The sequence below is a fragment of the Anopheles marshallii genome, chromosome 2, assembly GCF_943734725.1.
Source record: "Anopheles marshallii chromosome 2, idAnoMarsDA_429_01, whole genome shotgun sequence".
In the NCBI taxonomy this organism is placed as follows: Eukaryota; Metazoa; Arthropoda; class Insecta; order Diptera; family Culicidae; genus Anopheles; species Anopheles marshallii.
Window position 1 is genome coordinate 91366609 of NC_071326.1, and position 22788 is coordinate 91389396.

Below are 22788 nucleotides of genomic sequence, written 5' to 3' on the forward strand. Positions count from 1 at the left end.
TTTCGCGGAAAAAGAAGGCTGTGTTTAAAGCGTGCAGCGAAACCAATCCTTCAAAGCTACAGGGAGAGAGCAAAAAAAAATCAACAGAAAGTCCATTCTTCATCCACAAAGAAGAGTGCTTCCAAGAATTTCAAGTGCCCGCTAGATCCCGTTTAAAGTGCGTGGTTGCTTGTGTGTGTGCGTCTGTTAAAAGGGCCCCGGAAAAGAAAGGGCGCCCGTGTGAAGCAGTGGCAAGTGCGTACCGTGAGCTAGTGTGCGTGCGTCTGTGTAAGGGACGACGAAGGAAAGGAAAACAGCAAGACGTCCCAACATGGACGAACGGTTGCTGAACGATCTGCTGGAATGTTCCGTTTGCCTGGAACGGTTGGATTCTTCCTCGAAAGTGCTTCCCTGTCAGCATACCTTCTGCCGGAAATGTCTCGAGGTAAGTTACGTTAACGCCACACACTACCCCCCATTACATTGCTACATAGCCCAAATGCCGGTCAGAGGTTGGCGGAGTAAAAAGTGTATCAGTTTCATTTTAAGAAAGATAAGGATCAGGTTATAATGCGCTGGTACGGTTGTGAAGATAATGAACGATGAAAAGGGGATTAAGATGATGACTCCCGCAAGGATCAACCGTGGGATTTGAGTGTACCCGCGGCGTGATTTGCGTACGAAAATGTGTCAGAGATCCTCCACCATTAGCTCGTAACACTTGCTGGCATGCTTTGATGCTATTCTGAAGAAGTCATACGAAAGAGCGGAAAAGAGAGTACGTCCATCAAACAGAGCGGTTGCTGTTGCTAAACGAACGAAGAGTGCGAACACTCTTTGCAAAGCAACCGGAGATACGAGGAGGCCAGAGCTCATTTGCGATGCTGGAATTTTGATGTATATCTCCGCTTTTGATACAATCACAAAACTCCCGGACTCCACTCCCACCCTTTTCGGTAAGGTCGTCTTGAGGTCCACCGGCCAGTAAGAGGAGCCTGAGAAATCTTTTTGGACCCACCAGAACCAGAAAGATCTGAGAAAGAATCTCCCCACACACACATGCACAAAGCTCGCTTGTCGCGGAAAAGCACATTACCAACGCAACCCCAACATTACCCACATTGCCTGTTCTCGCTTCATTTGAACGTTACTTCTCACACCCGGTTCGCAATCGCGGAGATCTTGTTGAAGATGGTACGTCGATCGTGATACTGCTGTTTTCTTGCCTTTTGTGAATGGGCATTTCATTTTAATAATACCTCCCCGTACACACTGAGGGAGATTTGCGCCGACACCGAAGAATTGAACATCGAACTTCTTTGCACAAACAGGCCCTTGGACGAGTTTCCTCACATAAATTCCTGCTCTCAAGAAGTGGGAGGAACGTAGTTTACTTTTCTTATAAAATAAACTGCCCGGAAGTTGAACTTTTGATCGGCTACGAATCGGCTTTTAGCGATAATTGTAGCGATCTGGTGTTTTTCTCTCCGTTTGTTTTCAATCTTGTGAATATCTCAGGAGTTGGGTAAAAGGTGATTTTGTTTTTCCTTCTTCTCCACTATCTCCCGCGTTTTGAAGGGTGCTGCTGGGAGGCTATACTGCCACAGAAGCACTATCAAAACGCGGTTGAAGCAAACACAATTATTAAGTCGATGAAATCAAAGCGAAGGATATGATCTTTTTTCCATTTCTTTCGCGTTGCTTCCGTTTGCTTCCACACATCATTCGAGCGATGTGAGGTTCATGTGTTTAAAAATATCCAGTTGTGTATTCATGTTGTTGCTAATTGGTAAATACTTTCATCCTGCGTATCCAAACGTGTGTTGAGTATGAGCTTTTGGTGTGTAAAGCAGGATTTCCTTCCTAGAATTCAAGCTATTTTGAAAGGCAACACTACGTAATGGTTCTGAGGGTCTGACAGCTTCACAGCTACTTCAACACATTAAGATCTCCGCGATCTTCAACAAATACTTGACTATTTTCAACAGAATATGTTGCTGACTATAGGTGTGTATCGTGTGGATTGCATAAGGCACAGAAGTTAAAGAATTTCAAAAGTAATGCGAGTGAAATATGTCGAATTATTGTGTTCATGTTGTAATAAACCATAAGACTTATGCAGAAAAATCACAATATTCTCAGATCCTTGTAAGCAATGAATTGATAACTTTTCATAAACTTTCATTTCAGTTTCAAACTTTTCATAATTGGTTATTGGTATATTTATGATCTTTTACGCTAGTATTAGACTATATTAAATGAAAAGATGTCTTAACTTTATAACAATTCCAATTGGAGATGCAAACAAAATTAGGTGCAATAGAAAGACATCTCAAGAGTTGACTTTTTGCAAGTGTTGTAACATTTTTTACTTCTTTAATTCCCCGGTACAAATAACCACTTACTACATTACTCCAGGGATATTTTAATTCCCAAATATCTTCTTTATTTTGATACCTCAAACAAAAACCTGTCAACCATAGCTTAATGTTAGGTTAAAAGCCACTTTTCCACAAGAGACACCTGCCTCACAAAATATTGATTAATTTTAAACTTTATCTCGCACACCCCTCGCGCGCGTCTCTGTCTTTTATTCCATTCGAATGATTCAATCAAATCGTTTACGCTGGTTCGAATTTCGCACCTTCGCCACTGGGTCGTTTTATCTATGCATGTCACAAAAACCGTCTGCCAAAAATACAAATCTCATCCCCTATCTGCGGCTTCTTTCCTCCCTTTCGAAGGAAGGTTAAGCTCATTTCCCCACAACCAAATCCGGTCTCTGATCCCAACTGTTGCCATCGGTATGCGCTCAATTTACCCGGTGAGTTCCTGTACGCGAAGTCGACTAAAGATGTTTTATTTTCTTATTATGAGAGGCTTCTTTTGCCTTCGTAACCGTCTTCCAAAACACACCCGTACACAAACACTCTGACACCGGCCTTTGGATGAGTTGAAGAATGCCGTGAAATGGTCTGACCGCCGGTGCGTGTGGTGTTGTGGTTGGTTTGGGTCTCTGTTTGCCTATGAATAATGCTAATTGGGGTATATTTTTCAGCGCAAACCGGCCAAGCTATGTTGACCGTGCTAAGAGCAGTGTGGGAATGAGACAGACGTGCGGTAGAAAACGTCTTATGCTACACATTTAACATGCACTTGAGAAAATTGTTCCCAAACGAAGTAATGGAGAAGAGGTAGCCGATCGCTCTCCTAGTCCAGTAAGAATGGTCCTCTCGATCCGGAGCAACACATTCCGGAGGTTAAAAATGATCAGTCTGTCGGTGTACGATGTATGTGGTTGGGTTAATTTTGTTGGCCATAATTGCAACGACTGCACTCCCAAATTGCTCGATGCTAATTGTTGACCAATCATTATTTGGTTATGGTTGAATGCAGAAGTAACCGTGTTCGAACTGCTGCTAGTTGGTGGATGTAATTGGAGCAGAAATTTGACGCACCTTTGACGCCTTTCCTGCGGCAAAATGTACTGCATGTGATGTGCACATGTATGGTTAAAAGGAATCCATCCTTTTTTTAAAGGTCACGACCGCAGGGCGTGCTCTGCTAGCTAATGTAGGCATTTACTTTTGTCTATGTTTCGGTCGAAAGGTCAATGGTTTAAAATGGGAAAATGTTTCTATGGAGGAAAACCGAACTGTTCTTCGCTCTTTACGACTTGATGGGAACAATTTTTTTTTTATGAAAAACAATCCTTAATTCTGGATCTCCCATACGTAGCCCTAACATTGAAAATCGAAGGAAATGCGGAAGATTTAAACATATAAATAGCCTTTTTTAGGTTTGTGTGTTGGAGGTTATGATGTTTATGAGTTACATTTACAATATTTCTTTTGGAACATCGCGCGGTTTGAAGTTATTCACGAGCTTCACAGCTTGTGCTTGAGCAGAGCACACACGACCTGCATAGAAATTTCTTCCGAGATTTCGTGAATTACCGTTTTCGACTGGGTCTCGCATTCCATTGAGACGACTTTGTATTCGTTAAGAATCGACAGGACCAAACAAATAGTCGAGAGGATCCAAATCCGGGGAGCTGGGAGTTCGCAACTTCCTGGGGAGGTTTTTGTCCAGATCGAGACCAGGTCGATCGGAATCGAAATTCAGATTTAGACCAAGTTACTCTATGGCCTGGTGCACCGTCCTGATGGAACACAGATAGTGCCCATCAAGGAAAAGAATTCGGAGATTGGATGCAACAGCCTTGTCCAAATTCTAAAAGCTATTCGTACGTATTTGCACACTTTAACCTGATTTCAACTTCAATGCAGAATAAGTACATGACGCATACTTAATGATGGAAATTTGGAAATCCTGTACAATCACACATCTACTTCTGTTTTGGTATTGGTCCAGATAGAATGTGATCTATATCCTTTGGTGTATTAAACCAAATACCGTCATAGACAAATATGCGGTCACCTTCACGGTCCCAATGGAATTGTAAAAAGAATGTAATAACCGCTAATTTCATCTCTTTGAGACGAACTTCTATGTTATTTGCGAATCTTCATTATAAAGGCTCAATATTTCGTATTTCCTCCCTTCAAAGTTTATCTCCGGAAGATCCATATTCAAATTCCAGTGTGTGTGCCAGTGCCACCGCAAAAAGAGTATGCGATTTTTCGCTTTCCAGCTTCCTTATGGCTTTATTTTCTTTGCAATCCACGGAGGAAACGAGATTAAACCTGTTCGTTCTAACACTTTTGTAAATGGAATCGTTGGAGCAACGCGATGCTGCCCCGCGCAACTTCTAAACGTCATCAAACCGGTTTGTCTTTGCAAAACACGTGCATCATCCGTCCGGGCGTCTGTCTTGTGTGGGAAAGTTTTTTTTTCGAGTCGAGTCGTTTTTTATGCATGTTAGTTTTCGGTTGACGTTGTTACTAAGATGCTCCTTCCTGTACCACCAAGACGCTGTTGGGCAATTTCATGCATTTGAATAAGGCGTGAATGTGAAGGTCTTTTTTCTGTTTCACATGATTCATCCGGTTACGGACTTCTTTTTCGATGTAGATTACCACTCATATTGCTTGAGTTGCATCATACTGCTGAAGCAGAAGTCAGCAGGATCTTTATTCTGTACGTTCCAAGATTTCTTTCTTATTCTGTATGTTTGTTACGCTAACAAAATGATTATGTGTTTTATGTTGCACACTATGAACATCAACTGTGCGCTGCTCTATCTGAAAAAAATGTTGACGCTGACGCCCATATTTGCATTTATCCGTACAACAGTATCGCAATATCGAGCTTGAATCGACCTCCAATACTATTTTCGAACCGGATTTTCTGTTCCAAGCGCTATAGCTGGAGCAAGTTTAGCGGATTTTTTCTCTCTGTGTGTTGGTGGTGCTGGTAGGTGACTCTTGAGCACAGCTTCCCTTTGCCTTATCCTTGTGCGCGGTTTTATGCAATGGATGCGGTTGTAGGCCAACCAGCCTGACTAGCCTGACAAAGCGTGCTCCGACATTCTTTTCCCAAGCCGTATAGTTCCATTGGGTAGCGGCCAACAACAGCGCGTTGCGAACGCGAGGGAAGCCACGACTGTTCGTTCCACCTTCACACAGCGTTCGCTGGTGAGATCGGCCGAAGACCGCTAAGAAATGGTAAATGGCAGCTGTGACAGTACTGCCAGCAGCAGCGAACGAACTCTCTGTTGAAGGAGGCGGCTTTAGCACGGAATCCAGAAAAGCAATCACTTGGGGATAATAAGCGAGCCTTGATTGGGAAAATATTATCGCTTAAGCATGGTTAGGGCAAACTTTTTTTTATTGATTCATAATTTGGTTTACGAAGTAGATTATCCACTCCAATGCATTTCCAATGAAGAAAATTTTAACTTTAAAAAGAAAGACTCCTAGGGTAAAATGCATTTTAAAAGCAGCTTTTCTGTATGGGTTGAAAAGTGTTTACAAATGTTTTTTTTTTTATTATTATTATTCCCCTATGTTTAAACGTGCCAAAGAAAAAACGCTTTGTTCTTTTTCCGTTAAAGATTTTATCTGTGTTGGTACTTTTTTGTAGATATTTTGTGCAATAATTAAAGATAATTGCAAGGGTAGTTAAGATAGTGAAAAAAATATAATTTACATTTTATTTTTTTGCTAAATGTGCACTGTTGTCTCTGGTGTGCCAATGTAAGTCTCATTTGCCCCAGCTATTTCATCGAGAAGAAGGGAGCGAAGCAAACACATTTCAACCTAAACATTCTGTCGATTCACTTAGATTGTGTTGTTTCTTTCTTTGGTTGGTGTATTTTTGCTAGGCGTGAACAACGTTCCCCTTTGCACTTCCAGATCTCGGTGCATATTTGCAACTGCGGGCGGCTTTTAAAACACGCCGCTGAAATACACCAACCCGCGCGCATAACACATGGCTTTCGTTATGGTTTCTCTGTAGCATAGGAAAGTGCACGTTGTGTGTTGCAATGTAGCATGCAAAGAAAGCCCAACGTGTTGTGAAATGTGTGGTGTGGTCACTGTTCTTACCACCAGCGGATAAATATGCTCAGTGCAAAAACCGGTATCGGCACTACCGGTAACAACCAATACATAGGAGAACCTTCCATCTTCCAGAAATCTAACAGGGGAAATAATGTTGGTGTGGAGATACTTTCACATGTTAAGGTGCTGCTACACGATGGAGTTCTGGTAGGATGGGATATCATTTCGATCTTACTGCTGGATTAGGTATTCTTGCGAATTCTATGATGCTGCGATGGTTAGCATGCATTTTCGTCAATCGTTTTATATGCCATTAATCGTTAATTGGAAATGATCGCGATCAACGGAGATTCATATAGGTTTCGTGTAGGTGCCTTTATTCAGTCATCATATTTGAGCGCATATTTGTATCATCGTTGATTATCTCATTTTTTGTTCTATTCGAAACATCATATAAATGTAATAAAACCATTTGAGGATATGAAGATGGCTATTAACCGCTTATCACATCCTGCTTGTGACCGTATTTAAACTTATCGTTTGATTGTCTCCTATCTTTGATGTCTGATAACACGGTGTAGTACTGTACTGTGGTGTGTCGTATAGTAACACTTTTCATCTATGTTCAATGTTTATCATTTGTTTACCTTTTTCCATTTCTCCTCTTCTATTAGGAAATCGTTGCCAGCCACCAAGAGCTGCGATGTCCGGAATGTCGCGTTCTCGTGGAGGTTCGAATAGACGAGCTGCCACCAAATGTTCTGTTGATGCGGATATTGGAAGGTAGATTATATGACTGTTCGCATCATCATCGATTATATAGTCGCTTACTCTCACTATTTTTACGTTTCAGGCATGAAAACGGCGGAACTGAACAGCCAGAACACGAATCAGACCATCAATGGCAAACCCACGTGCAATCGCAATCAATCACATGGCGCCGCTCCAGCGACGAACGCAAATGCGGTCAACTATCAGCACCACCAGCAACATCCATCATCGGGTGGTGTCCACGGTGCTAAAATAGGCAAATCGTCCGCCCATGGGACGGCCGACAACCAAGCACAGCCGCTGCACCCATCGCATCCTCAGCAACAGCATCACCACCATCAGCATCAGCCACTGTCACGCATTATTGCAGCAAGCGGCCTAACCGGCACGGCAGCGAATGCATCCCTGGACCTGTCGAAAATCCCACACGCTAAAGCGTTCTACGATTTTTCCTCCAGCGAAACAAGGTAAACAGTGTGGGCTTTCACGCTGCTACTATGGTGGAATGCAGCTTGCAAAGGTTGCACAATGACGCACCGTTGTTCTCATGCACATTTGCTTTCTTTTTCCAGTGACATCAGCTTCCGCAAAGGCGATATTATCATACTGAAGAAGAAAATAGATCACAACTGGTGCGTCGGGGAGGTCAATGGGAAGGAAGGTGCTGTACCGCTGAACCACATAAAGGTGATCGTACCGTTGCCGTTTCCGCAATGTAAGGCGCTATACGACTTTCGGATGGGACCATCGGAGGAGGAAGGTTGTTTAACATTTAAGAAGGGTGCCCTTATACATGTTCTACGGCGTGTTGATCAGAATTGGGCGGAGGGAAGGATTGCGGAAAAGATTGGCATCTTTCCGATATCGTTTGTAGAGATGAATGGACTGGCGAAACATATGATGGATTCATCGTTAAAGCAGTAAGTGTTCTTGTTGCTGTTTTTTTTCGTGACCATTGTTTCAAAACACTATAATAATTACTTCGTTTTTTATTCTAGCATACTGAGTAACTCCAATCGAACTGTACCGCCGACACCTTTCGATTTAAATGCCAGTGCCACTAGCAGCAGTGATACAAGCTCGAGCGTTACCACAAGTCCGAACTCTTCGACCAGCACGACCAGTTCTAACTCCAGTACCGCTCCCAGCAGCCCTACAGCTAACTTTCTACAAGCACAACCTGTTGCAACCAGTGGCAAACAGCAGCATCAGTCGAAGCGTTCCGATCCGGCAAACCGCGAAAAACGACATTCCCTTACAACGGCCGGTATAGTTTCCAGCACTGGCGGTGCTCTGCAGACGAATCAATCCGCCCCACATCGACATTCGACGGAAATGTTGAACAGTGATGGTGCCCCAGATGGAAAAACGATACGTCAGCCGGTGGATAGTGTTGCCACTTCGTCGTCTCCAGCCGGAATTCCCTACCCGAAGTGTAACGTGACGAAAGCTAGTCAAATGTACCAACAACATCCGCAGCTGCCGACAACGTACATTGCACTGTATCCTTACAAACCACAGAAGCCGGATGAACTGGAACTGAAGAAAGGATGTAAGTGTTCGCGATGATTAAAAGCATCAAGCGCACTCATATATGTTTATTATATCTCTGTAATTGTTTGTTTGTTGTTTTTAGCCATTTATTACGTTACGGAACGTTGTCAAGATGGTTGGTTTAAGGGTACAAATTGGCAGAAGAAATCAGGTGTTTTTCCCGGCAATTACGTCGCCATTCATAAAGGCAGAGATGGAGCTTCTGTATGTTTTAGAAAAGATTTGCTTATTCCCTGATGAATTAGCTAAACATGCTTACTTTCTTTTTTAGCCTGGCAATCGCAACTCGAGCGCACATTCCTCCGGAAAAATGAATACTGTCGCCAGTCCGCAAGCTGGGTCATCAGCGCCAAACAGTGGCTGTTCTTCTAACGGTGCCATTCACAGTCAATCCAACGGTGGGTCGTCTTCTCCTCAACAGCAGCCATTACAACTTCCCGAGCTACCACCACGTAACACGACGGTGCCACAACAACAGCAAGGCATGAAGTACATCGATTCCATCTTCGGTCGCCAAGGATCACTCGATGGTGGAAGTCCCGGGTCGCCGAACAACGAGCAGCAGCAATCTGCGGGCCAGGATGCGGCTGTAACGACACCACCTGCTACAGGAAAGGTGAAGAAAGACTCGTCGGCTGTCAGTTTGATGAAACGGTTGACCAATATGAAAAGATCGAAATCTCCTACCGGTGGAAATGGAGGTTGTTCCGGTGGAACGGCAAATCCGGCGTATACGAGCGACAGTTCATTGTTTGAAGAGATGGCAGGGGCGGCAGATGCGGCGATACTAGCTGCGGGAGGTACTCCAGCCGGATCAGCTCAAATGGCGAAAGCACACTTTAAACAAATTGCCAATCCAGTCCATGTGCGGTAAGGGATAAATTATTCGAAGAGAGATAAATGAGAATTTTTGAGCGTTTTTTTTTAATTCCATTAGATCGGGCTCGTGTCCAAGTCAACTGCTTCAGAATTTACCGATGGATTTGATGATAAACGGTGTTGGGCCAACGCACTCAGCTCAACAACAGTCGCATCAGCAACATCACCATCAATCGAATCATCCTGCGCTCACAGGAGTACGTGGAGAAAATGTTCCAATGATGTACGGTTCTCAGCGCATTAAACCACACAAAGAGCGACCTTCAATGCATGGGTAAGAAAACATTGTTAAATTTGCTGTAGTCTGATTTATAGCTCAAATTGTTTCTTTAGATTTAAATATGGTGACCATACTGTGGTTACGGCTATGCCGAAACACATTGCCCACGAAGCGCCAGCCTCGACGTCTTCGTCACATATGATCGCTAAACAGCAGCAACAGTCCCAAATTTATCATCGAAAGTCCCAAAGTCTTGATGCCTCGGCAATCATCTCGCAGCTTGGGCCTTCGCAGCATACTTCTGCTACGGCGACAGTCGTTGCCACCGTGGCAGCGAATGGTACACCTTCGAAATCATCCTCCAAGTCGTCGCACTCGCAAAGCGTTCGGGAAAGGTAATTTGGTCATCGTGTTCAGTTAGGTTGGCTGTTTCTAAACTCTTTGCTGTTTCCTTTAGATTCAAATGCATCGTCCCGTATCCGCCCAACAGTGAGTATGAGCTGGAACTGCGTGTGGGCGATATTGTAATGGTGCACAAAAAGCGTGATAACGGATGGTACAAAGGAACACACGCGCGTTCGGGCAAAACGGGCCTTTTTCCAGCTTCGTTCGTTGAACCGGACATATGATGTGGTGCTGGCAAGTACGGTACCCACACAACAGTACAACAACGGCAACTGTGGAACAACTAAAGTGCAACACAAACAAGGCAACACATGTACCTTCGAGTCGATTCGAACCTTTTGCAACTTCCAGCGGACCTGATTGTTTTTCGGACCTGTGGCAACAATGTACAACCAGCAAAAGCGATTACACAATTTATCGGTGCTTGCACTTGACGGGAGAGATTCCAACCTGCTAAGATGTTGTCACCCGTTAGTTCGCTTGTAAAGCGGAACTAACAAGAACTGAAGTTAAGTTTAAGCATATTCCAGGACGACGCCAGCAATATTAACATAGTGTATTCTAACAGTATTGTGTTATATTACGGTCGTTTCGATCTTCCAACTCGCTCAGCCAGGCAATTATATTGAATAGCGTAATGATGAATGTGGTATCCGTGCTGGAAAAATTATTTGAAATCTTAAGAACTGAATCTCTCGATGGAAACGATGAACGCCCGGTTGATGAGCGAGGCTACTGAAGGCTAAACAAAGTAGTTTGAAATGGGTTTCTTTTTATTACTGGCCCAACATGATTCTTGAACCGGGATTGGTGCTCCTTATTATTTCCCTCCATCCATGTGTCTATGTGACCACCTAATATTAGTCTGATTAGCTGAATCATGACGCTACCAAGTGCTTCATTTTACATTTTTTAATGAACTTTAGTGCTAAGCAATTTTATAGATTATTAACGCTACATTACTCTGAGTTTTATCTACACATGCCGCCATACTTAAGAAAGACACTTAACATTTATGTTCCGGTGTACTACTCAAACATTTCGTATAACATCGTATAATTTTACTTGTAATGCACACGCATTATTAGCACACGCATACAAAATGAACTGGTTTTATAGACATCTAGACATGTCTCGTTATCTTACAATACTCAGCTCAAAACTATCAAAACTGCGCGACCGTATCTATCAAATAGATTAAAACCGACGCACAAATGCATATGTGCGCGTTAGCCATAGGCAAAAGCAAGCAAATTTGAGCGGGTTAGATAAAATTTGTAATGTACATGCTCCTGTTCCGGTAAGTAATTGCGACTAAAAACTCGAGTATAGCTACTTGTTCGTTATCTGTGAAAGTGTGATTAAATTTTAGCATATTTTAATTGTATGAAAAGCAACTTGAAGCGGGATTGTTCCGCCACATTATAATGCGATATGTTAAGGATTGTGCTCTCGTGTGAATGTGTGTTGAGTGTGATTATATATTGAGCTGTGGTGACAAACAAAACGGAACCAACCGCTGCGCGATATCAGAAGATGTGCATAAAGAAAGATGTTAGGAAAATTATATACGTAGCATGTAAAACACGTACGCTGTTATGTTAAGAGAAAGGTAAACAATCTGAATGCGGTGTCTACTACTACTAATAAATAACAGAAAAAGCATATATATTTAGTGTAATTAGCCATAGGATAGGTAGGAACGTTCGGCGAAGAGAAAAGCGAAACAAATACGATTTACAGGCAGGAGATATGACACTAGTCTAGACAAAACCTTTCGTTTAATGTTGATGTGAACGCGGATCCGATTATTCGCTGTGCGTGTGGGCCGAACTAATAGGGATTGCGTGAATGTGAGAATGCTCCTCCTTCACCGTCACAGGAAATACAGGTTTAAAAACAAAAGAAGATAGATTTTATTGTAACACCAAATTTTGTCGAATTGGCAATATCCAGCTCCATCCATCCAAGTTTGGTAAAACAATTGAAGTAAGCAAGCGCACTGCTATGAAGGTAGCGTGTCTTTTTGTGTTAGGAAACAGAAATACCACACATTTATATAGAAGCATTCGTGTTGTAAATGATCTATTGTCGAAATTAGAGCACCCCTTGTTATACCTGTCAGTGAAACAACCTTGCTAATATATATCAGACTCGGAAACAGATGGAGATTATTTGGAGCAGTGGCGGATCTAACGGTGGGCGCAGTAGGCGGCCGCCTAGGGCATCGCCGTGTAGGGGGCCCCGGAAAACTATTTTTTTCAATTTGGAGCCCCAACTACCATTTCGCCAAGGGCCTCCAAGGGGATTGGTCCGCCACTGCAACCGCAGGGAAACGGGAATTAATCGTTTAATTCTTACAAAGCATTGAGAAATCGAAGCGGCTTCTTTACTTTGCAAAAACAGCCACACGGAGCATGCACACATTTATCGCATATACATCGCCATGCTGCAACTCTTCTTCTTTATTGTAGAATTATTGCCCGTCGAAGTTTTCTATTTTTGCTAGGCTCTGATCGGATACGCCAAAACGCTGTGAAACTTGCAACTTGAAATATTTCATTTTCGTTTCAACAAATCAGGCGGTGTTTTTTTTAACTAGTTGCCCACTCGCAATCAAGGAGCCTATATTACAACACGTTTCGTGAGAAATCCCGTTCAGTTCAGTCCTGTCCAGCAGTGTTAACCGGAATTCGTCATGTCTACGATTGATAAATTGGAAATACGAGGAATACGCAACTTTGGTATCGAGCGTAAAGATGTTCAGGTAAGTAACGTTCGTTGAAAGTAGGAATGCAAAAGTTTGTATGAATCTTACCGGCTACACAACTTCAGCAACTACAATTTCAGTTGTCGCTTACGCTGATAAATAGTTTGCCACCAGGAAGACTGCAATCAATGTCAGCGGTTTTAGACCAACATCAATACATTTCTAAATCAAACCAGACGTTGACCTTGTGTAAAAGATGTAACCGCTGTTGCAGTGCTGTAGCTATCAAGTTTGGTTCGTGGGAGTAAAATCCACTGCCAACACTTCTTAACGGTTATTGTTCCGAATTTCAAACAACGACAACATTTGAAACACCCTGCCCAGATTATTTGAGGTTTGACAGCTCCAGCAACCGAGAAACGTCATCGCAATTTTAACAACCGTCAACAAACCAGTGCTGCACTGCTGTAAATTATGGACTACGAGAGCGATAAAGTGCTAAAATTCATCTTTCCCGATGATTATGAAGGTATGGTCGATAACAAACGAAAGTTTCTGTTTCCCTAAAATGAGTGTCCAAGTAAAGACTTGCTGACTTGTTCTCTATTTCAGACCTATCGTCGCAAGATACTTCGGACGTGGTAGATTATTTGCTTAAACTTGGCACGTATAAAACGGAAGATCTTAAGAAGGAAAAGGTGCGCCTACAGGACGAACATCGGCAGAATGTAGAGCAAACGCAGGATCTGGCCATTTCGCACTATCACACCTTCATCCGGACGGCGGAAAGTTCGCGTGAAATCTACCGCGAGTTCGTTGACACGGAAAGGAAACTCGATTGTTTGAGCGACAAGTGGCCCAAGTTTATTGCCGCGTGTCAAACATTCCAGCAAGGTTCGGCTGATATAAATGCGGCCCGCCGTCTAAATTCGCTAACGCTGATGCGCAATGCGGAGCTGTTGGAAATTCTCGAGTTGCCGCAACTGATGGACAGCTGTATACGCGAGAGCAAGTACGAGGAAGCACTTGAGCTGTCGTCGTATGTGCAGCGGCTGACGGCGAAACATGGCAGTATTCCTGTAATAGCGGTACGGTAGTTCTCTGCAAGGTGCTCTTTCTTTGGCTGGAAGTTTTTTGATATTCATATGTTGTTGTTGTTCGGTTTACAGAGCATCAACGAAGCAGTGGAAGCAGCATGGCACACAATGTTGATACAGTTACTGGCACAGCTGCGCACCGATTTGCAGCTTCCCAAGTGTCTGCAGGTGGTAGGTTATCTTCGCCGAATGCAAGCATTTTCCACCAGTGAGCTGAAGCTAAAATTTCTACAAACGCGCACCAGCTGGTTGAAGGATTTGCTTGCCACCATCCCGACCGAGGACACACACGTTCATTTGACGAAAACAATCGAAGCCACACGGGTGCATCTGTTTAACATCATCACCCAGTATCGAGCGATCTTTCCGGATGATGAGGAAACGTTTAATCCGCTGACGGTTACTACGGGCAACGAGCGAATGACGGGCGAAGAGGGAAAGATTTTCCACAGCTGGCTACACGACCAAATAGTGGAGTTTGTACGTTCGCTGGAGCGGGACCTTGCTTCGAACGATATCACCTCGTACGACACGATCCTCGGCCAGTGCATGTACTTTGGGCTTTCGTTCAGTCGTGTTGGCATCGATTTTAGAGCTCTCGTTGCGCCCGTGTTCGTGCGTGTGATTGGCAATAGAGTCCGCGCCTCGATAGCACGGGCCACGGCACAGTTCGAGCAGGATATTGAGCGATATACGCTCATCAATAAGGTTCCGAGCATGATCCGACGCCAGCGAGATGATCGCACAGCCCGGCCGGATGAGTCCGGATCGGTTCAACCACCGGAAACGTTGCTCGATTTTGAACCGTTAGCGATCTACTGCAATGAAATACTGACCATCTTCAACGATCTACGACTCTGTTCGCCGGTTGCCCTAGCCACCATGGTAACGGAACAGTTGGAATGTTCGCTCGAGCAGGTCGGCCGCGGGATTCTAGGGTTTTATCGCCAAGAACAGCAAGCTTTCGCACCGACTGAGAGGGAATGCTTCGTACGGCTCTGTTCCTGCTTCGCGTACGATCTCATTCCGTATCTGCAGCGCTGTATTCACGTGCTGTTTCCAACGGCCACCCTAGCCAGCCAGCTGGGCATTAATGTGTTAACGCTTCAAAAGCACGGTGTAACGTACCTGCGGCAGAAGAAAATGCTGGAACCGATCGCTTACCTGTTGCCGGATCGGATCGAAACGGTAATCAAACAGGTGGCGGATATGAGCGTCGATTCGACCAGCGAACAGGACAAAATCCAAGTTGGTGATACCGTTGAAGTGACCGCAAAAGAATGAATCGTAATTGCGCTAAATAAAACATATAAAATCGAGAAAGAACTAAGCCTATACCTTGTATTTTTATTGCAAACAGTGGTTTTATATTTTACATAACGGTACAATAAAATAGTATAAATTTTTAAAATGAGTTCGAAAAAATGTGTCGTGTACAGGCACCTTAAGCGGCTCGAGCTGTCATCGGATCTGCAGACTCTATTTCGGGTTCGACCGATTGGAATCACAGGAGAGCATGCAGGCAGCAGGTAGCTTCGAGGCGCTGGTATCTCGTATTGCTATTTCGCTTTCGCATGCGCGTAGGTAGGTCGGTTGAAGGCGAATATTGGCATTTCTTTCTATTCCTTTGCTTCTCCGACGATTGCGCAACAAGAGTGCTCTTCGTCTGACTTACCCACACTATCGATCCACGTTGATCTTATCGGTATTCTTCCGCAGTATGGACGGCTTACTTTAATCCATAAACAAAACGCTCCGTTACTGTTTTAGATACTGTTTAATTGTATTTATTTCTGGGTTTTCACATCACGTTTTGCGGGCTTTTTTACCAATGCTTAGAGCTTGTTTTCCTTCTGCCTTCTCATAATAACACGATAAAGAAAGAAAAGCCAACCTGCCTCACGCGTCCACATTGCTGCTGTTTCTTTCTTCCTATAATTACTACTTGTCCTTCCGATCCTTTGCATTGAATTATGAGCGTTTTTTGCATTGAAACGGGAGTTAAACCAATGTTACTTGCTAAATTGCGCAATCAAACCCTAACCCTTACGAAAACAAGTCTTATGGTGTCTTATGGTGGTATTTATCTGACAGTGTTCTGTGTTTCCACTACTGATAACTGCGCACGTGGTCGGTCATTTGCATTGAAACCATTTTAAAATCTAGCTCATATGGCATACGGTACGAATTGTGTTTTAATGTAGTGTGCAACAGACAAAACAGGGTAAGAAAAACTGTGTTGCAAATGACTAGATTTTGGACAAATAACCGTTTCTTCTCTTCACAATTTTCATTTCAAACTCGTTTTATCTTATTTGCAACAGCTCCCACCCTCCCTTCAGCGTTCCAATAACTTCTATTAAGCATAGAAAGTTATACGAATAGTAAGAAATCCGAATTTATTAGGTGCACAACGTAGACGCCGGTCAATTCCCTCGAGAACCGAGTAATATAGCGGTTTCGCAGAAGAAATTATGGTCTAGAGGTTATTCCTGAAACTATGACACAATTTAACTGCGACTTGTTACCAAACAATCTGATCTGCCTGATCCAAACAAATTGTCCTTATGCCTTGAGAAGAGTCTCACGACTCGGCGCGTCCTGCTGATTTAATTCAATATATTTTCGAATATTTTGAGCTATATAGATATGGTCGCAACCTAAAGAGATCTAGTACGGTCAATTCTGGCTTTCTTTGACTTTATATATCCGTAGCTGGATAGTCTTAGCTGGATAAGTGGATCCCTTTATCCCTTTGGGCAGATAAAGAGAGAGAGAGAGAGAGCATGAACAGAGCAGCATCTTACTTGTGCACCTAATAATTCAACTGCCGAGCCCCTGTGCCCTTGGCGGACTATTTCGACGCGTTGCTAACAATATTATTTATGTACAAATGAGAACATATTAATGCGTTGCCCTGCGTTTCCAACAGCCCAAACTGCCAAACTGGAATCCCCAAGCACCGATCCACAAAAACCGATCGTTCCTAGCCGCCAGAAGAGGGATGACCGAGTGGGGGTTAATGTTACGCCAATACTTAAGTGCCTCGCTTGGTTAGTATTTGAAACGAGAAATATCTCTAATCGCGCATATCTATAGCGCACGATAAAGCATACGATCAAAGCGGAATCTTCCCCTAAGCTGGTCCGTATCTATGGTGACTGCATGAAAGGTATGATATATCTGGTTTTGTGGTAAGTATATTATGAGTATAAACTTGTGCTTTGCTCTAAGTGTTCTAGTGTCCCCACGGTGTAAAGCGTACTTTAATAAATGGAAGTTTTTTCCCCGTACCGTTACCACAATAGGTAACACCTGATAGCGATATTTGGAGGAGGACTATACTAGGCAGTAGCGTATTACTGCTCTCGGCAGTGTTTCGAGTGTTGGCTGCCGAGCGCCTACAGGTCTGCAATAACCTTTTGACAAATAAAGGCACATTGCATGCATTCAGGCGCTACGGATCTAACACACGAACCTATCAAAGCTATGACGCGAGAGCAGGAGTAATACACATACCGCTACCATATTCTGCTGTATATCTGTACGTTCAAAAAGCGAACAATAATGCCTATATGTTACGATACGTGAGGTTGATAAACGATGGCGTAATGTAGAATGTACTGTGTAATGTGTTTCGTGTGTTGGTTCGATCATACTTTGCATACCTTCAGACCCTTGTCCGTTTTGTCGTTCACAGTTCGGCGGCAGTGATTTGAACTGGCAGTAGAGTTTCAGTGTCGAGAAATGTGCTATGTCCTTTTGCCGGATTCCTAGAACCCGTCAACGGTTCGAACCGATTGGCCATTTTCTTGTGGGTGCGGATCGACAAATTGAATGTGTATAAATATTTCCACTAAATACCTCCTAACCTAAACCTACACTTCTTATGCTATTCTTTCATGCACGCTCGTTATCCGCGGTTGACCGTTTGTATCAAATGTTATGGAAGAAAAACGTCGGACGAATATCTTTTACCATCACACCTTCCCAATGGCGGTACACCTTCCCTTATATGGCGGTACAGTCCTATTATAACCACAAAAAAGTTTTGTCACCTTCTAATCAAACTGATCCCTCAAACTGTTGTTCTAGCGAATTGGTTCAATAGTGTGTCGTGTATCATACGTTACGGTAGTATATGTATATAGTACAAAAAAGAGATGCATTTGAATAATACCTCGTTGTATAAGATGATGATTCGATAAATGGACACCGGCTGGGTTGCCACGCCAACATTGTTTATTCCGTGGGTTCCTTCGGATATTCGCTTTGCAGACAGTTCCCGATGGCTACGACGAGTTGGCTGAACGACGGTCGTTCTTTCGGGTTTGCCGACCAGCAGGAAGTCTGCAGCAGATACATTCAAGAATGGTAAGTTGGACGCCGTAAAAACCGACTGTGACAGAAACTTACCAAAACCTTGTGTAACGCCTCGGGCGTTTTGTCTGCCACCTTCCACTCCAGCTTGCCCGTCTGGGCTGCGGTAATTATCTGTTCGTCCGTTTGCTCCTTGAACGGCATCTCGATCGCATTCGTGAACAGTTCCCACACCAGCACCGCAAACGAATAAATGTCACTCTTGATGGAGTAATCATCCTCCTGGAAACATTCCGGTGCCATCCAGCGGATCGGCATTAGCTGGTTTCGATGTTTGCAGTATTCCTTGCTGTACTTATCGCGCGCCAACGCGGGCATTGAGATTTTGGCCGAGAAATCACTGCTAATGATACAGTTTCTGGTTGCCAGATCCCTGCGGGTAGATAGAGTTTAGTACAACGAGGATGCTACAATACAATGGTACAACGCTTACTTGTGTATAATGCGAGCCTTGTAGATAGCGTCCATTCCGCGGCCGATTTGGTGCGCTAGGGCCAGAATCTGTGGCACGTTAAGAGGCGGTGGTTTCGGGGCGGCATCTTTCTTGTTGTCGACGGTTCCGTTCGGTGGCATAACCGGCGACGTAGCCAACAGGAATTGCTTCAAGTCTCCCTAAAGAAGAAGATTTTTATGTTAGTTCGTTGGTAGGGTTGAATACTCAACCTATTTTTCCACCTACCCAGTCGGTGTACTCCAGCAGAAGATAGTGTGGATCTTTATCGCGGCACAAACCAAACAGCTGCACCACATTCCTATGCGAAACCGTGCGGAACAGTTCGAGCTGACGGCGGAACTCAGCGCAACAGTGTTCATCCTTCACCTTCGTCAGTGCCTTCACCATAACTGGCTTGTAGTCATTCTCGGGCCGAATTGCGTTCAGTTCCTCATTTGAGGGCCGTTTCGCCACAGGACTTTTGCGCTCATTCTCCATTGTTAGCTCCGTACTGGATGGGCCTACCTCGTCTCCCGTGATAGGTTCCTGTGTGGCACTTTCTTTGGGCGGTGGCAACCGGCAATCATTCTCACGCATCTTCCCAATGTACACGTCGCCGAAATCGCATTTGCCAATCTGTAACAGTTCGACGACCGCCGACCGTGGTACGGCTAGCTGTTCCAGCAACGATCCCGAGCCGGACGATTTCTTCGACTTGCTCGAATTAACCGTATCATCACTCTTGTCCTGTCCATTGTCGGGACAGTTCGTCGACGGATCCTTTCCACCGGCGGATCCATTCTTCTGCTTGCTTCTCGAACGACCGGAGTTTGCACCAACTCCACCATTCTCCGCACCAGCCGCAGACGTTTTGTCCGGGAGACACGGTTCAATTTCGCAGTTCTTCAGATCGACATCGCCCCCATTTTCTTTGGACGAACCCAAATTTAGACGAGCTTTGCGAGCTGCCCGACGATGACGGCACCAAATCATAAGACCCACTACAAGAATGATGTACGCAAAAGCAACTGACATAGTGATAAGAACGGCACGTGTTATAAGGAATCCATCTTCCGTTGACTCTTCCGGCATGGCTATTCCATCGGAGGCTGAAGAAGTAAGGGAGAGAGAGAGACAGATAGAGAGAAAGATATATTTCCTCCTTAGAATAGAAGTTTCCTTAGCCGGTTTTACGACACTTACGTTTAACGATCAAATGAACCTCTTCGCGTTTCAAACCAGCACTATTGCCGATGGTACAACCATACCGTCCATCATCTTCGAGATGTACCTCCGTCAGTACGAGTGTGCCATTCTCCAGGATACGGTACCGTTCCTCCTCGCTCCCGTTCGCATTGCCCACCCGGCCATGAAGATATTGCAGATCCTTGTCCCACTGGATGGTTGGCTTTGGGTCACCGGTAGCAACGCAGTGGAACTGTACCGTACCGAGCTCTGCGACCTGTACCGAACCTTCGGGTGCAATCTCAAACTTCGGTGCAATCACCACATTCACTGACACGCTCGTCCGTATCTCACCCTGACTGTTCGATGCGACGCACGCATAGTTTCCCCGATGTTCCGCGGACACGTTACGGAACACCAGCGTACCGTTGACGTCGTCAATCGAGTCGGGTAAGCCCGAGGGACCGGCCTCTGCCACTACCGTCCAGTGCACTGTTGGGGTCGGCGTGCCTTGCGCCTTGCAGTGGATTTTGGCAACGGAACCGAGCTCGATGTTTTTCGTTGTTGGTGGTTTCGGTGTGAAGCGCAGGTTTGCTGCGGGAGGGAAAGAAATGGTCGCCAAGGACAAGCTAATGTTAGAGAGCGCTGCCTGACGGTTGAGTGTGCGGGATGTGATAAACAGGAGCGGTTCGCTTTATCTGTTCTATCTTGGAACCCATTCGCTTGGCAGTTCTTTGATGTGGTTACACAAGGGGACGCTGCTTCCTGGCCCTAATACTTACAAATGATTTGCAATTCCGCTGCCGTTGAGCTGACCAGAAAGTCGCTGGCATTGTTCGTTATCTGACAGTCGTAAGTTCCTTCGTCGCTGGCCACAACCGATCCAAACACAAGCGACCCATTCGTACGGTCCACGTGAATGCGGGCTATTGGGAGGAGCACAGAGAATTAAAGTACCAGGGCAGTAAACATTAAAACAACCGCACCGATGAAGGGAGTCGTTAGGGAGGTAAATTCTTTGAAGTCCTTTTCCCCGTTTATCGTATTATCTTAGATATATTTTAGTGACCATAAGCATATTAAAGCTTACCATCATCCCGGAACATGGAGCTGCTCTCCGTTGCTCCGGACGTGGAGCCCATATCGTCCATCGTCACCGTGGTAGTCTCCGCCATATTGTCCCAACGGCGGATCACTTTGCCATCTTTCCGCCAGCGCAGCACGAACCCTCCGCCACTGCTGTCGTTGCCCGTTGTTACCCGGAAGCCACAGTTAAACACTACCGGCTGGCTCTCATTAGCAACCGTCGTGACCGGATGCAGCACGATACGAACCGGGGCAGGGCCAGCAGTAAGCGATTGCCGTTCGGTAGCTAGTTGTAGCTGGGCCGGAACCATCGCTTCATCGCTCATCGGTAATAGTGGACGGTCCGTGGTACTGTCGGCCAGCGAACCCAGCTGACGGTCGCCCCGCTTACCACGGCACAGCAGCAAGTTGTGGTTCTTGGTACAATCGATTTTACCCTCGCCTAATGGTGGGAGAAGAAAAAGCGTTATGAAGCTTTCCATCTTACCGCATCACCACCACCAAAAACACCGCCGGTTATGGTTGTTCCGAAACCTACCATAATTGGTTCCTGGTTTCAGCTTGAGCCGATAGTTCTTCGTACTACGTAGCGCAATCCGTCGGCTACCATCGGTGCGGGACACCACCACCAGCAAACAGCTGTACACGCCATTATCCTTCGCTGATGCGTTTTTTATGTGCAGCTTCCGGCGCTGCAGCTCGATGTGGGATGATTTCGTAAGCTTTATCTCATTCCTTGAAGCAGAAGCGAAGCATAGCAGAGAAGAAGGAAACGATGCAGTTTTCATGTTTTCTATCCGTGCCGCTTCGCCTGTTCGCATTCCACCTAGAAAAGCGATCGGCCACTCCTCGCAAAAAACGTCTGCTTTGCTTCCCGATTTAAATTCTGTCTGCGTGGATAGTTTTATTTTCCGCGAGACATGTACAAGGCAGGGGAAAAAACAGGAAAAAAGGCGAAGGTCCTTCCCCATCTTGAACGTAAGCTCCACCGCGTAGGATACACACACACACAGATGTGGCTGTGCACGTTTTCCCTGTGCATGATGATGGTGCCTGGTGTTGCATTTTCCTGCCCGTTTTTCCCACCGACTTTACATATCACTGGACGGGGGCAGATTTGCTTGTGTGTGCAAACCACACACGTCAATGTTTCTGTTCCAAGGAGCTGTGCGCTCGGTCGTAATGCATTTTCTCTGCACGGCAGACAAAGAATGTGAATCCCGTGATTGGGAAGTACACTGAACGGGTTTCGCCCTTTGTCTTCACACAGATGTCACAGCTGGATGGGAAGCATTGTACTACACGGCATGTATATTTCATTAGGTTTTATATCACGTCGAAAAGGTATAGAAATACGAAACCAACATTCATCACTGCTTTAATTGATTTAAAAACGATTGCTCAACTACCTCTATATGCTATTAGACCAGTCAGCTAGTGGCTACATGAAGCTTCTTCTCATGAGATAAAAGGGTGAACAAGTCTAGAGCGACACCCTTGGATGGCAACTGAAGAAAGATCGATGGCACTAGTTACCAGAAAAATCGGCAGAATCGATCGGGATCTGTCTGGTTGCAGCAAAGGATGTCTAAGTAGCCAAGAGGAGCTCTCTCTCTTCAACAAAA

General features: G+C 44.8%; 3 protein-coding genes across 3 annotated transcripts in view; 2 read left to right on the top strand and 1 right to left on the bottom strand.

Moving 5' to 3' along the window:
* The first annotated feature begins 310 nt into the window (after positions 1-310).
* On the top strand, positions 311-10496 carry LOC128707197 (E3 ubiquitin-protein ligase SH3RF3). The gene is made up of 10 exons (XM_053802147.1): positions 311-424; positions 7118-7226; positions 7297-7681; positions 7787-8134; positions 8213-8766; positions 8851-8972; positions 9040-9638; positions 9706-9921; positions 9981-10262; positions 10325-10496. Exons 1-10 carry the CDS (start codon positions 311-313, stop codon positions 10494-10496), a joined length of 2901 nt encoding a protein of 966 aa, XP_053658122.1.
* Positions 10497-13456: 2960 nt separating this feature from the next.
* On the top strand, positions 13457-15363 carry LOC128718835 (conserved oligomeric Golgi complex subunit 8). Its single transcript, XM_053812451.1, has 3 exons — positions 13457-13511; positions 13595-14070; positions 14152-15363. Exons 1-3 carry the CDS (start codon positions 13457-13459, stop codon positions 15361-15363), a joined length of 1743 nt encoding a protein of 580 aa, XP_053668426.1.
* Positions 15364-18321: 2958 nt separating this feature from the next.
* LOC128718974 (tyrosine-protein kinase-like otk) overlaps positions 18322-22788 on the bottom strand; it is a 44702-nt gene continuing 40235 nt past the window's right edge. Inside the window, exons 5-12 of the mRNA XM_053812592.1 lie at positions 21702-21898; positions 21168-21605; positions 20860-21003; positions 20096-20671; positions 19139-20001; positions 18893-19071; positions 18496-18832; positions 18322-18429 (exon numbers count right to left, since the gene is read on the bottom strand). Of these exons, the coding sequence (XP_053668567.1) occupies positions 18322-18429; positions 18496-18832; positions 18893-19071; positions 19139-20001; positions 20096-20671; positions 20860-21003; positions 21168-21605; positions 21702-21898 (2842 nt within the window). The remainder of the gene's footprint in view (positions 18430-18495; positions 18833-18892; positions 19072-19138; positions 20002-20095; positions 20672-20859; positions 21004-21167; positions 21606-21701; positions 21899-22788) is intronic.

Coding starts and splice junctions, on each gene's coding strand:
- LOC128707197 (XM_053802147.1), top strand. CDS start 311: ATGGACGAACGGTTGCTGAACGATCTGCTGGAATGTTCCGTTTGCCTG. Junction 425..7,117: donor TCTGCCGGAAATGTCTCGAG/GTAAGTTACGTT, acceptor CTCTTCTATTAG/GAAATCGTTGCCAGCCACCA. Junction 8,973..9,039: donor AAGGCAGAGATGGAGCTTCT/GTATGTTTTAGA, acceptor TTTCTTTTTTAG/CCTGGCAATCGCAACTCGAG.
- LOC128718835 (XM_053812451.1), top strand. CDS start 13,457: ATGGACTACGAGAGCGATAAAGTGCTAAAATTCATCTTTCCCGATGAT. Junction 13,512..13,594: donor CTTTCCCGATGATTATGAAG/GTATGGTCGATA, acceptor TCTCTATTTCAG/ACCTATCGTCGCAAGATACT. Junction 14,071..14,151: donor GCAGTATTCCTGTAATAGCG/GTACGGTAGTTC, acceptor TTCGGTTTACAG/AGCATCAACGAAGCAGTGGA.